General features: G+C 47.0%; 1 protein-coding gene across 1 annotated transcript; it reads left to right on the top strand.

Moving 5' to 3' along the window:
* Positions 1-9,219: 9,219 nt before the first annotated feature.
* On the top strand, positions 9,220-12,337 carry NXNL1 (nucleoredoxin like 1). Its single transcript, XM_056849642.1, has 2 exons — positions 9,220-9,545; positions 12,025-12,337. The coding sequence occupies exons 1-2, from the start codon at positions 9,220-9,222 to the stop codon at positions 12,335-12,337; spliced, it is 639 nt and encodes a 212-aa protein (XP_056705620.1).
* The last annotated feature ends 995 nt before the right edge of the window (positions 12,338-13,332 follow it).

Below are 13,332 nucleotides of genomic sequence, written 5' to 3'. Positions count from 1 at the left end.
TTGGCAACCTTCTCCCCTCAAGCCAGCCAAAAGAGATATTCAGGTGAGCCCCCCCCCACCTGGAAGTTGATCCTCACACAGCCCCCACCCCCAAAAAAGATCTGCCATGTTCAGTAGTGCCCCCAGCCTCACACTGCCCCCACCCCCAAAAAGATCTGCCTTCTTCAGTAGTGCCCCCAACCTCACACTGCCCCCACCCCCAAAAATATCTGCCATCTTCAATAGCCCCCCACAGCCTCACACTACCCCCCAAAAAAAGATCTGCCATCTTCAATAGCCCCCCACAGCCTCACACTGCCCCCACCCCAAAAAAGATCTGCCATCTTCAGTAGCCCCCCCACAGCCTCACACTGCCCCCACCCCAAAAAAGATCTGCCATCTTCAATAGCCCCCCCACAGCCTCACACTGCCCCCACCCCAAAAAAGATCTGCCATCTTCAGTAGCCCCCCACAGCCTCACACTGCCCCCACTCCAAAAAAGATCTGCCATCTTCAATAGCCCCCCACAGCCTCACACTGCCCCCACCCCAAAAAAGATCTGCCATCTTCAATAGCCCCCCACAGCCTCACACTGCCCCCACCCCAAAAAAGATCTGCCATCTTCAATAGCCCCCCACAGCCTCACACTACTCCCCCCAAAAAAAGATCTGCCATCTTCAATAGCCCCCCACAGCCTCACACTGCCCCCACCCCAAAAAAATCTGCCATCTTCAGTAGCGCCCCCAACCTCACACCCCCCCTTTGGGAAACCAACTTCCATCCACACCAAAGTCGTAATAACCCCCCCCCCCAAAAAAAAAAACCCTCTCACAACAATCACTCCCTGAGCAAAACAAAGTTCTCACATCCCCTTGCCCCGTTGCCAGGGCAATGCCATCTCTCGCCAGCCAGCCACCCACCCACCCCGTTGCCAGGGCAACGCCGCAGACTCCCTCCCGTCCCCCCGCCACTACGTTGCCAAGGCAACGCGGCGATTCCGCACCTCGCGCCGTCGACCCGAGCGTTCCCCGCAGCGCCTTCTCCTCCGCGCACCTTGCCGGCGGACGCTTCAGAAAACACCTCCCTCCGCGCGCAGGGGAGGGTGTGCGCGCGCAGGGGGGCGTGGCCGGGGAAGGGAAAACCCCGCCTCCCTGGCCGCGGGGTGGGGGGGGAGCGGCCGAAGCTAGGGGTTAGGAACGGCGACGCCTGGGCATAGAGAAGCGGAGGGGTAGAAGGGCAGGGAGGAGAGCGGCCGTAAGGACGTAGAGGGGTGGATGCGGCTGCCACTTCCGGTCCAGGGCGGCGCTGTTGGCGAGAGAGGGAGTGGGGCGGCGTCATCAGGAGACGGCAGCGCCGCTCAGAGCTCCTTAGCCCAATATAGAGCCGGCGTTCGATTTTTACCGGAAGTGGAGGTTGTGTGCTGATGGGAGATTGGCGTTCTGGTAACCAGGGCAACAGGAGTCGTCCAGGGCGCCGCCAGCTTTTGCCCGGTTCCCTTTGTGACGTCAAACAAGGAATGGCGGGGGCCATTATTTTATTTCTTTTTGTAATAATGTTTTTTGTAATAATGTTGTAATAATGTTTTTTGTAATAATGTTGTAATAATGTTTTGTAATAATGTTGATGTTTTTTTTTAATATGGTGGTTGTTGTTGTTGTTTGCATTGTTATATTTGTGAGTGGTCTCAGTCAATCGAGGCTGTTCAGTAGGGTCGCCAACTTCCAGGTAGTGTTAAAAAACAAAACCAGCACCCAAATCTCAATGCAATACAATTATATTAAAAGTGCAAGGTGACAAGTGAAAACTTAGCTCTAAGATAACGACGAACAATGTATATGCAATATATACACAAATATACAAAATGGACTAATGGGTTCTTCTTTCCAAGGTAAGTACCCTTTAGATCATTTTGTATTGCAGAATTGTCAGTATAGAAGGTAGACAATGGAAGTCCCCAATGAAGACAGTCGAAGAAGAGATGAAAAATAAGGACGTGTCGTCTAGATCAATATTCACGTTTCGCCAAAGGCTTTGTCAGCTGATCATAATCACCACAGGAAAATAAAAACTACGACAAATTACTCATAGCCGCAAAATTCCAATGGCCAGAACGGCTCCCAAGGAAATCAAAATCACAAAGTATCCTTCCAGGTAGTAGCTGGAGATCTCCTGCTATTGCAACTGTTCTCCAGCCGATAGAGATCAGTTCCCCTGGAGAAAATGGCCGCTTTGGCAACTGGACTCTGTGGCATTGAAGACCCTCCCCTCCCCAAACCCCGCCCTCTTCAGGCTCCGCCCCAAAAACCTCCCGCCGGTAGCGAAGAAGGACCTGGCATCCCAGTTCAGTGAGCTTCACACATCTCAGCCCAGATTTAGAACCATGGTCTCCCTCATCTAAATGTAACATACTGGAAATTAGTGATCTGTTTCCCAGTTCTGTGTTCAATCATTAGATGTTGCATTCACTTAAAATAGCTAAAAAGGCAAATGCGATCTTGGGCTGTATCAACAGAAGCATAGTGTCCGGATCATGCAAAGTGGTGGTATCGCTTTACTCTGCTCTGGTTAGACCTGACCTAGAGTATTGTGTTAAGTTTTGGGCACAACAGTTTAAGAAAGATGAAGACAAGCTGGAACGTGTCCAGAGGAGAGCAACGAGGATGGTGAGGGGGGTCTGGAGACCAAGTCCTATGAGGAAAGATTGAAGGAGCTGGGTATGTTTAGCCTGGAGAGGAGGAGACTGAGAGGGGATACGATAACCATCTTCAAGTACTTGAAGGGCTGTCATATAGAGGAGGGTGCCGAGTTGTTTTCTGTTGCCCCAGAAGGTCGGACCAGAACCAACGGGTTGAAATTAAATCAAAAGAGTTTCCGTCTAGACATCAGGAAGAACTTTCTCACAGTTAGAGCGGTTCCTCAGTGGAAAAGGCTTCCTCGGGAGGTGGTAAGTGCTCCTTCCCTGGAGGTTTTTAAGCAGAGGCTAGATGGCCATCTGTCAGCAATGCAGATTCTGTGACCTTAAGCAGATGATGAGAGGGAGGGCAGCTTTGGGTTGGGAAATATGTGGAGATTTTGGGGGTGGAGCCTGAAGAGGGTGTGGTTTGGGGAAGGGAGGGTCTTCAATGCCATAGAGTTCACCTTCTAAATCAGTCATTTTCTCCAGGTGAACTGATCCCTGCCATCTGGAGATCAGTTGTAATAGGGAGAGATCTTCAGCTACCATCTGGAGGGCACCTCTGATTCAGCAGGGGACCTCTTATGTTCTTAACTAAAGATTGTTTGTTGGTTCTAACCATTTTGCTGCTCGCCGTCCATAATATGCCAAATGAAGTGATGCAAATCAATGTGTCAGCCCCCTTATCGCAGCATTACATCCAGGCTATTGAAATCCCACTGCGTGCAATACCCGTTGCAATTGCAGAACATTGCCTGAAGTTGCCGCAAGCAAGAAATGCAAACTGATGATAGGTTTGATTAATGATCATAACTTTTGCCACCAATGATTCAGTTCTTATTGGAAGGAGGTAGGTATGGTGTGTCATTGGGGAATTCATTGTCGAAACAACTTTAAATACGATAAGGAGCTTTCTTGTGAAATGTGCCTTACTTTAGGCAATCTCTCTGAAGGACTAAATACCAATGAGACTGGTTTTTTAAAGAACATTTTGATTTGGCAACAAAAAAAGGCCCTTGTAGACTTGCCTAATCACAAAATTACAGAAACAGGAAACACTGTGATGTTAACTTTGAGATTCTGTCATGACCAATGGAACTGTGAACTATACTGGGGGGAGGGAGGCACCCATTAGTGAACAGATGACCTTCACCCTGTAGGAAATACAGTGGTTCCTAATTTGTTTCTGGGTGGAATTTAAAGAGCTGGTTCTGATCTATACATTCCTAAGCAGTTTGGGATCAGGATAGCCAAAATATCATTTGCTCCTGGTAAGTTGGCCAACCTCCAGGTACTAGCTGGAGATCTTCCGCTATTACAACAGATCTCCAGCTGCTAGAGATCAGTTCACCTGGAGAAAACAGCCTCTTTGGCAATTGGACTCTATGGCATTGAAGTCCCTCCCCTCCCCAATTCCTGCCCTCCTCAGGCTCCACCCCCAAACCTCCCACCAGTGGTGAAGAGGGACCTGGCATAATCTAGGTCCTGCTATAATCTATACCCTGATGGCCCTTCCTGGTAGGGTTGCCAGATCCCTCTTCACAACCGGCAGGAGGTTTTTGGGGCAGAGCCTGAGAAAGGCAGGGTTTGGAGAGGGGAGGGACTTCAATGCCATTGAGTCCAATTGCCAAAGCGGCCATTTCCCCCAGGTGAACTGATCTCTATCGGCTGGGGATCAATTGTAATAGCAGGAGATCTCCAGCTAGTACCTGGAGACTGGCAACCCTACTTCCTGGGTTCTGGCTAATGAAGCAATGGGACCCTCAAGAGTGTGGCATTGTGGTCCTCCTATAATGTTCACTGGTGTCTTTATTTATTTATTTATTTAGGCCATCAAGCCATAGCTGACTTATGGCGACCCAGTAGGGTTTTCAAGGCAAGAGATGTTCAGAGGTGGTTTGCCATTGCCTGCCTCCACTTGGGCTGAGAGAGTTCAGAGAGAACTGTGACTGGCCCAAGATCACCCAGCAGGCTTCATGTGGAGGAGTGGGGAATCGAACCTGGTTCTCCTGATTAGCCTACCTCTCTTAGCCGCTACACCACTCTGGATCTCGGTGCATTCATTACAGGAGTTTAAGTAAAATGATGTGAAGCCTTAAAAAAAATTAATCAGGTGTTTTGTTGACTGTTTCTGATTTGCTCTCTTTTTAAAAAACCTGTTTTTAAAATTTTCTCTGATTTCTCTGATCCAGGGTGGTTTTCTGCTGCGGTTTTTATTGTACTTTTTAGCTTTCGTTGTTGATGATTTCATTGATGCGTGCTTGAATTTTGTTACCTGCTTTGAGCAAAATTTGTCATTGTGACATGTGGAATGAAAAGAAGGAGAATCAAATAAATATATTCTAACAGGTTGGAGCATATATCAATCCTTTAAAATGAATGCCTTTTGGCTAACTATTTCTTGATAAGGCACTCGTTTTCAATTGAATTGGACAATGCTTGCAAATCTTAGAGCAATATTTAACCAGAACGGGTCACCTATAAACCCTTGAAAACAAATTGTCTTTTGTTTCTCTCTCCATTCAATTTGAGCTGCAGTTAGTTCTGTACATCATGTTCCGGTGACCTTTCCTCTACTTCCAGATCAGCAAAATTACTTCTCCATCCTTTGGTTAATATAGTCCCAGCCTATTGTTAGAGATATCTCATGGCTTATTTGTTAGGGGGAGGGTTACTCGTGCTTACGTGATTCCAAAGAAACCACGCCTCCCTCCCAGACCCATTCCACTCTATGGGACCCACAGCGCAATCCTACACAGAGTTACTGCAGTCTAAACGAATTGAAGCTGATAGATTTAGACTGGATTTACTCTGCATAGGGTTGCACTCAATACGAAAGCCCAGCACTTCTCAGTTCAACTTGAATTTTACACATTGGCAAGTACCATTGTATTGTATAAAATCCAACAAAGAGCTTTAAAGCAGATTTCAAGTTACCTGAATTACTAGGGTTGCCAACCTCCAGGTGGTTAGCAAAAAATAGACACTTCTGTGTACAGTATAGTTACATCCAAATAAACACAGAAACAATATTCATTCATCAAATATATACTCAGTTTCTCAACTAACATATTTATACATATATTATTAATATACACCAACCAGTGAAAAATTATATATACCACCAATTCTGGTTTCACACAGGTAAGTATAATTCCAGTCAAAATAGCATGTTATATAATATATCTCAATGTTGACTATAAGTTCTAATCATATCCTATAATAGGATTAATAATCCATGCGTCTTTTTCCACAGATGTCAGGCAGAAGAGGAAGACGGCCGTTTCTGGTTGTTCTTCAGTTCCTCTTCTGTCACCTATTATCAATAAAATTATTACTATAAACTCCCACCTGACTCTCCATTATTTCTTATAACAATTACTTGGTTTGTATAACATTTGCAAAAGCTACCTTAATTTCTCCAGTTGGTAATGGTTTCTTGTCTTAAACACTCCAAATATACATATTCCCCATGGGTAGCAACAAATCCTATGTTAGCAAGATAAATAATTAATATAATGAAATATACAATACAAAATCTTCTGCTATTGCAACTGATCCCCAGGTGACAGGGATCTCAGTGGGATACAATGCCATAAAGTCCACCTTCCAAAGCATCCATTTTCTCCAGGGGAACTGATCTCTGTAGTCTGGAGATGACCTGTCATTCTGGGGGATCCCCAGGTCCTACCTGGAGGTTGGCATCCCTACTTCCTCTGCATATCAGCCCCAGTCTTCTTTGGTGGTCTCCTGTCCAAATACCGGCCCTGCTTAGCTCCTGAACTCTGAAGAGATCAGGCTAGTCAGAACTATTCAGGTAGTTGAATACCTAAATAAGTGCCTATATAAGAGCCCTGTGGCGTAGAGTGGTAAGCTGCAGTACTGCAGTTCAAGCTCTGCTCATGACCCGAGTTCGATCCCAACGGAAGTCGGTTTCAGGAAGCCGGCTCAAGGTTGACTCAGCCTTCCATCCTTCCGAGGTGGGTAAAATGAGGACCCAGCTTGATGGGAGTAAAGTGTAGACGACTGGGGAAGGCACTGGCAAACCACCCCGTAAAAATAGTCTGCCTAGTAAACGTCAGAATGTGACGTCACCCCATGGGTCAGGAATGGCCCAGTGCTTGCATGACCTTTACCTTTACCTTAAGTGCCGTTTAGTCAAATAATACCTCATTATCTGAATGTTTTTGAATATTGTCCCAGGAGATGTGTGTGTCTGTAACGCCAGCCATTAGCTAGTGTTTTATAACCCTATAGAAAATAACCCAGTGCCCCTTTTTGTACATAGGTGTGTGTATTCTCGTGCACTGAAATCCTTAAAAAGTGTGTCAACTTTCATCCACCACAGGGAGACATTTCGTTCAGTCTCTGAGCTTAGAGCAGTTCTGAAAAGCACTGGGAAATAGATGTGTGGTGCACGTCCAATTTGATGTGAGCATGTTTGGTTGTTGTTTTTTAATGCACACAGATGTCTTTGAAGAGCAATAGCAGAAACAACCAGACAGTTTTAGGCGTCAGTTTTATCTCACGTTATTTTTGTAAGGGCCTGTTGCATCAGAAGGGTCACACGACTCACAACCTCAAAGCACAGTGTCACACTTTTGGGTAGCTAGACTTTGGGGTAAGCGTAGCGCAGTTTGCTCTTTCTGTCCAATTATAAGATTTTCTAGAAGGCGGCACCAAGAAAAGAGGGAATCGCTCCGTTCTCAAGGATCACTGACAGTTCGAGAAGCTGTCAGGGTCAACAACAAATCCTCACAAGCACTGGCCATATTATCTCGAAAGGTCCTCTTTAAGAAGATTAAAACCCCGGCTACTTATTCTATTAATAGACAAGAAGGCAAGACCTAGCAGGAAAGGTTATTCACACCAGTGATCCAAGCTGCGGAAGGAAAACAGGCAACTGGGTCTCCACTGGACTGGGGTGGGAATCTCTCCTGGAACGATCAAAGGATCTCTCCCCGAGGACATGAGGCACCCAACTGTGTGGGGAACCTAGCTCTTCCCTTCTGGGAATGGAGGTATTTTCAAAGTGAGCTGGATCAAAGCATGAGCACCTTGTCCATTTAGCAAGGAGACTGTCGAGTTCCATCCTGGGGAGGAGGCTGGATAACGTCTGTCAGGTACAGAAAAACGGTCCGTAGCGCCGAGATGCGTAGAGTCGGTTGCCTTGCTAGAGCTATCTCAGGATCCTTCTAGTCCCTGAGTATCGATGCATAGTCATTGATTTGTTGCCGCTTTATTTATGGAGATCTTCAAGGAATGGCCTTGATTCAAGCAAAGAATCATCTGTCAACAGCATGCCTACATTGCTGTCTAATCCACCCCTTGCCACGTGACGGAAGAGGTAAGGGCATTGGCCCCTTATTGCTCTCTGCCCTCACCAGCAGCCATCGCATGGAGATGTGGCTATGAAAAGGTGACTAGCCAGGGTCACCGAGTTTGCTTCACAGGTGAGCCGGAATTTTAACCCAGGTCTTTGTGGTCTGGCCTCTACGCCACACTTTCTCTCTGGGCCACCTTTTGGGCAAGATAAAGTGCATAGATTGGTTGCTGCAAAAAGGTCATCAGCTGCATTGTTCTGACGTAAGAGACTGCAATTTGTCGAGCTATTTTGCTCCCAATCTATGGCCTTTGAAATACAGACGAGGTCAGGCTGTATGCATGACCCAATCGTTGGTGGTGAAAAGCGCCGTCAAGTCTCAGCCGATGTATGGAGACCTTCGCAGGGTTTTCAAGGCAAGGGACTAGCTGAGGGGGTTTGCTGTTGCCTGCCTCTGCATAATGACCATGGATTTCCTTGGTGGTCTTCCAGTAAGGTTGCCAGGTCCCTCTTCGCCACCGGCGGGAGGTTTTTGGGGCGGAGCCTGAGGAGGGTGGGGTCTGGGGAGGGAAGGGACTTCGATGCCAGGCATAGACTCCAATTGCCCAAGCGGCCATTTTCTCCAGGTGAACTGATCTCTATCAACTGGAGATCAGTTGTAATAGCAAGAGATCTCCAGCTAGTACCTGGAAGTTGGCAACCCTATCTTCCATCCAAGTAAGGGGAGAGGCTGTGGCTCAGTGGTAGAGCATCTGCTTGGCATGCAGAAGGTTGGCAACAATCCCCGGCATCTCCAGTTAAAGGGACTAGGTGAGTAGGTGATGTGAAAGACCTCAGCCTGAGACCCTGGAGAGCCGCTGCCTGTCTGAGTAGACAATACTGACTGATGGACAAGGGTCTGATTCAGTATAAGGCAGCTTCATGTGTTCATGTGTACTAACCAGGAATGATCCTGCTTAGCTTCTGGGATCCGACGAGATTGGGGTAGCCTGACCTATCCAGGTCTGTGGGACCCATCCCTGACTTTAAAAAAAACAAACTACAATATCAACTAGCTCTCCTTTGCAATACTAAAAAAAGTAATCCTTAGCTGGTCTACTCAGAATCCTGCCCAGGTCTATTAAGTGAAGCTTTCTCCTAGGAAAGTGACCTTAGAATTGTGCTGTATAAGAGGTTTGCGGGCCTTAATGGTTTTTGTAATTATGATTTTTCTAGCTCAACACCCTTGGCTAAGGCTGTAGCGATGGTTTCCCTTTTTATGGACAAGACCCTGATTGTGAACAACAAGGACAACGATGAATTGGAACTGGAACGCGAGCTGATCCGAGCGCTGGAGAATAAGGTGATGCTACTGTATTTTGGCTCTGCCGAATGTCCTCGCTGCCAGGAATTTGTGCCCATCCTCAAGGAGTTTTTTGTGAGGCTCACAGATGAATTTTACGTGGAGCGAGCCTCCCAGGTGGTCCTGATTTACGTGTCTCTGGACGAGACGGAAGAACAGCAAGATGAGTTCCTGAAGGACATGCCCAAGAGATGGTTGTTCTTACCCTTTCTGGATGAATTAAAAAAGTAAGAGCTTGACTGTTTTGACAGAGCTGTGTGTGTGTGTGTGTGTGTGTGGTGTGTGCCGTCAAGTTGCTTCCAACTTTTGGTGACCCTATGAATCAGTGACCTCCAAAAGGTCATATCGTTAATAGCCTTGCTTCGGTCTTGCAAACTGTGGGCCGTGGCTCCCTTGATTGAGTCAATCCATCTCATGTTGGGTCTTCCTCTTTTCCTGCTGCCTTCACATTTTCCCAGCATCGTTGTCTTTTCCACAACATCTTAGGGACGGAGCAATACCACAATTAAAACTGAGCAACTATGATCACACTTAATTGGTATGATTTATTATGCGTGGGGACACTGCTACGCAAAATGCACCTGTTTATTATTCATCATATAAATTTTCTGTGATTTTACTTAATATTTTTAAAATTCTGTGAGCTTTTAAATTTGCAATCTGTTCTTTTGGTGTGCTTTTAATCTGGGCTTTGTAAAAATCTTGTGGATTGGATTATGACGTATGGTGTCCTCACGATCCCATGTTGCTCTATTAGCCACCTTGAGTCTGAAGAGTCAAGGTGGGATATAAATGTTTAAAATAAATAAGTGATTTGTGCCCCACTTTCCAATCATATTGTCCTCTAGGCTGCTTGCAACTTAAAAAAAAATACAGCTTTTTCTTTCCCTCCCATGCATTCCCATATTTGTCCTCTGTTGCTGGGAGAGCCAGCGTGGTATAGTGGATAAGAGCGGTGGTTTGGAGCGGTGGAGTCTGATCTGGAGAACCGAGTTCGATTCCCTTCTCCTCCACACGAGCGGCGGAGGCTAATCTGGTGAACTGGATTTGTTTCCTCACTCCTACACATGAAGCCAGCTGGGTGACCTTGGGCTAGTCACGCTCTCTCAGCCCCACCTACCTCACAGGGTGTCTGTTGTGGGGAAGGGAAGGTGATTGTAAGCCGGTCTGATTCTCCTTTAAGTGGCAGAGAACATTGGTGTATAAAAACCAACTCTTCTTCTTCTACTACTGGGGTAAGAAAAACCCAACAGTAAGGCTTCAACAAGAAGTTTTACAATATAATTAAAGCAGAGTTTATTATAATAACGTGCATATTTTAATGTTTGATCATTCTTGTCCGTCATAATTTTTTTTATCTTAAAACAATAAAACTTTAAAAGGATGAATGTCCTGAGGACCCAGCAGGGAGCAGCCTACTGTTGCTCTCTCTCAGATGTTACACAAATAGAGAAAAAGAGGGTTTTTAAAAAATGGCATACACTGATAGAACAGCAGGAGACCACAGATTATAGTGACAGTCAAAGAAGCCAACATCTCTGTTGTTCAAAGGGTTTCCTGGCCTTGCATGAAGGGCCAAATTAGATGTTATCGCATCCATGGATAGGGTTGCCAACCTCTGGGTGGTGGCTGGAGATCTCCCGCTATTACAATTGATCTCCAGGCGACAGAGATAAGTTCCCCTGGAGAAAATGGCTGCCTTGGAAAGTGGACTCTATGGCATTATACCCCATTGAAGTCTTTCCCCCTCCCAAACCCTGCCCTCCTCAGGCTCCACCCCCAAACCCACCAGGTATTTCCCAACCTGGAGCTGGCAACCCTACCCATGGGCCCAACCTGGGTATGGTGGCATCATTTTAGGGCAGAGCTGGGCGATTTAATAGGGTTGCCAACCTCCAGGTACTAGATGGAGATCTCCCGCTATTACAACTGATCTCAAGCTGATAGAGACCAGTTCACCTGGATAAAATGGCTGCTTTGGCAATTGGACTCTATGGCACTGAAGTCCCTCCCCTCCCCAAACCCCGCCCTCCTCAGGCTCCACCCCAAAAACCTCCCACCGGTGGCGAAGAGGGACCTGGCAACCCTACCATTTAAATATGTCATGTGGATAGGGTTGCCAACCTCCAGGTACTAACACAGAGCAAATGATCCTATCCCTTACGTGGGAGAAGAGAACTCCACAAGTGATCACTTATTAGGGTTGCCAACTGCCTGGTAGAAGCTGGACATCTCCTGCTATTACAACTGATCTCCAGCCAATAGAGATGAGTTCACCTGGAGAAAATGGCCACTTTGGCAATTGGACTCTATGGCATTAAGTCCCTCCCCTCCCCAAACCCTGCTCTCCTCAGGCTCCGCCCCAAAAACCTCCCACTGGTGGTGAAGAGGGACCTGGCAACCCTATCACTTATCTCTCTGCCATATCTGTCCTTAGGGTTGGCCAGCCTGGAGATCTCCCTCTATTACAACTGATCTCCAGGCGACAGAGATCAGTTCACCTGGAGAAAAGGGCAGCTTTGGAAGGCGGACTCTATGGCACGATATCCCATAAGTCCCTCCCCTCCCCAAACCCCACCCTCCTCAGGCTCCGCCCCCAAATCCCCAGGTATTTCCCAACCCAGAGCTGGCAACCCTACCTGTCCTCCGCACTAATCTGCTTTTCTTTCTCCAGAGCTTAATCTTCCGTTCTTTATCGTTGCCTAGGGAACTGGAATTAAAATTTTTGGTGACCGACCCCCCGGTGGTGGTGGTATTGAAGCCAAACGGAGAGGTCATCGCTGCCAACGCGGTAGAGGAGATCAAGGAACTGGGCACGGCGTGCTTCCAGAACTGGCAGGAGGTAGCTGAACTCGTGGACAGGAATTTCCTCATGCCAGAGGATTTCGACGACCTGAACTGGAGGAGCGTCACCGATCCCATCCGCAGGCTAAAGTACAAGATGAAAAAGAGGAAAAGGAAAAAGAGAAGCAACCAAGAGGAAGAGGAGGTGGATGAAGATGAGGAGGAGTCCTCTTGAGGGGTCATTTGCTTTCCTTGGAAACTCAGATGAAGCTGGCCCTTCCCAAAGGAAAGACTTTTGACCTTAATGATGTGCATAACTGACAACCAAACTGACGGACTTCATCCAGCGGCACCAGCTCTTCAAAGTCTGGGGGGGGGGGGGAATTCTGATCGTTTCCACCAAATTTGCCAGCATGGTGCCATAGCTTGATCTAGTGTAGTGAACAACACAGTTGTAGGGGGGCACCTCTAGCGCCCCCACTGCCCCCTTGCCTCTTAGGTGCTCCCCTAGGTAATCCCCCCCAGGGGGTAGTACTGCCCACTTTGGGAACCACTGGTGTATAGCATCTTACTCCTCCCCATGAACAGCAGAAGAAGACTCCAAGAAAATAAACTAATATTTCCATATTTTCTTTATTTGCAAACTTTATACACATCACGTGTGATTACTTTCTCCTCACGCATTGCAGTCTCTCTGCAATCTGCTCTACTTTGGAATCATGTCACCGTTAGGGTTGCCAACTTGGGGCTGGGAAATTCCTGGAGATTTAGGGTGCAGCCTGGGGAGGGCAGGATGTAGCAATGCAGCCATTTTCTCCAGGGAGCTGATCTCTGTAGTCCGGAGATCAGTCACAATTCCAGGAGATCGCCGGATCCCACCCGGAAGACAGCAACCCTAGTAACAATGCAAGCCAGCCTGACATTCAGTGGAAGCAGGGCCTTATCTGTGGAGGCCTCTTCATTAGAGAGCATCTTCTCAATAGAAGCCCACCAGAGAGCTCCTCCTATCAGAGGTTTTATTAAAGCTGTGAACCCATTGCATTCTGCTAGGCATTTCAGGGTTAATGAAATAAAGCCCTATTTGCTGCTAGTTTTGTAAATAATTCTGGTGTTACTTTCATTGGTTTTGTATCTGATTATTGATTTGCTGGCCTTGCTGGCTTCCCTGTTCCCCTCCTTTTTATACTAATTTATGTTAATTGAGGGGTAACCTGCCACCTCTCTCCGGCA

Source organism: Euleptes europaea, chromosome 1, assembly GCF_029931775.1.
Source record: "Euleptes europaea isolate rEulEur1 chromosome 1, rEulEur1.hap1, whole genome shotgun sequence".
In the NCBI taxonomy this organism is placed as follows: Eukaryota; Metazoa; Chordata; class Lepidosauria; order Squamata; family Sphaerodactylidae; genus Euleptes; species Euleptes europaea.
This window is presented reverse-complemented; position numbering and strand designations above follow the sequence as displayed.

Bases quoted from the DNA above. Each gene is read 5' to 3' on its own strand.
- NXNL1 (XM_056849642.1), top strand. From the start codon at position 9,220: ATGGTTTCCCTTTTTATGGACAAGACCCTGATTGTGAACAACAAGGAC. The intron at 9,546-12,024 runs GTAAGAGCTTGA...ATCGTTGCCTAG, and splicing joins TTTCTGGATGAATTAAAAAA to GGAACTGGAATTAAAATTTT.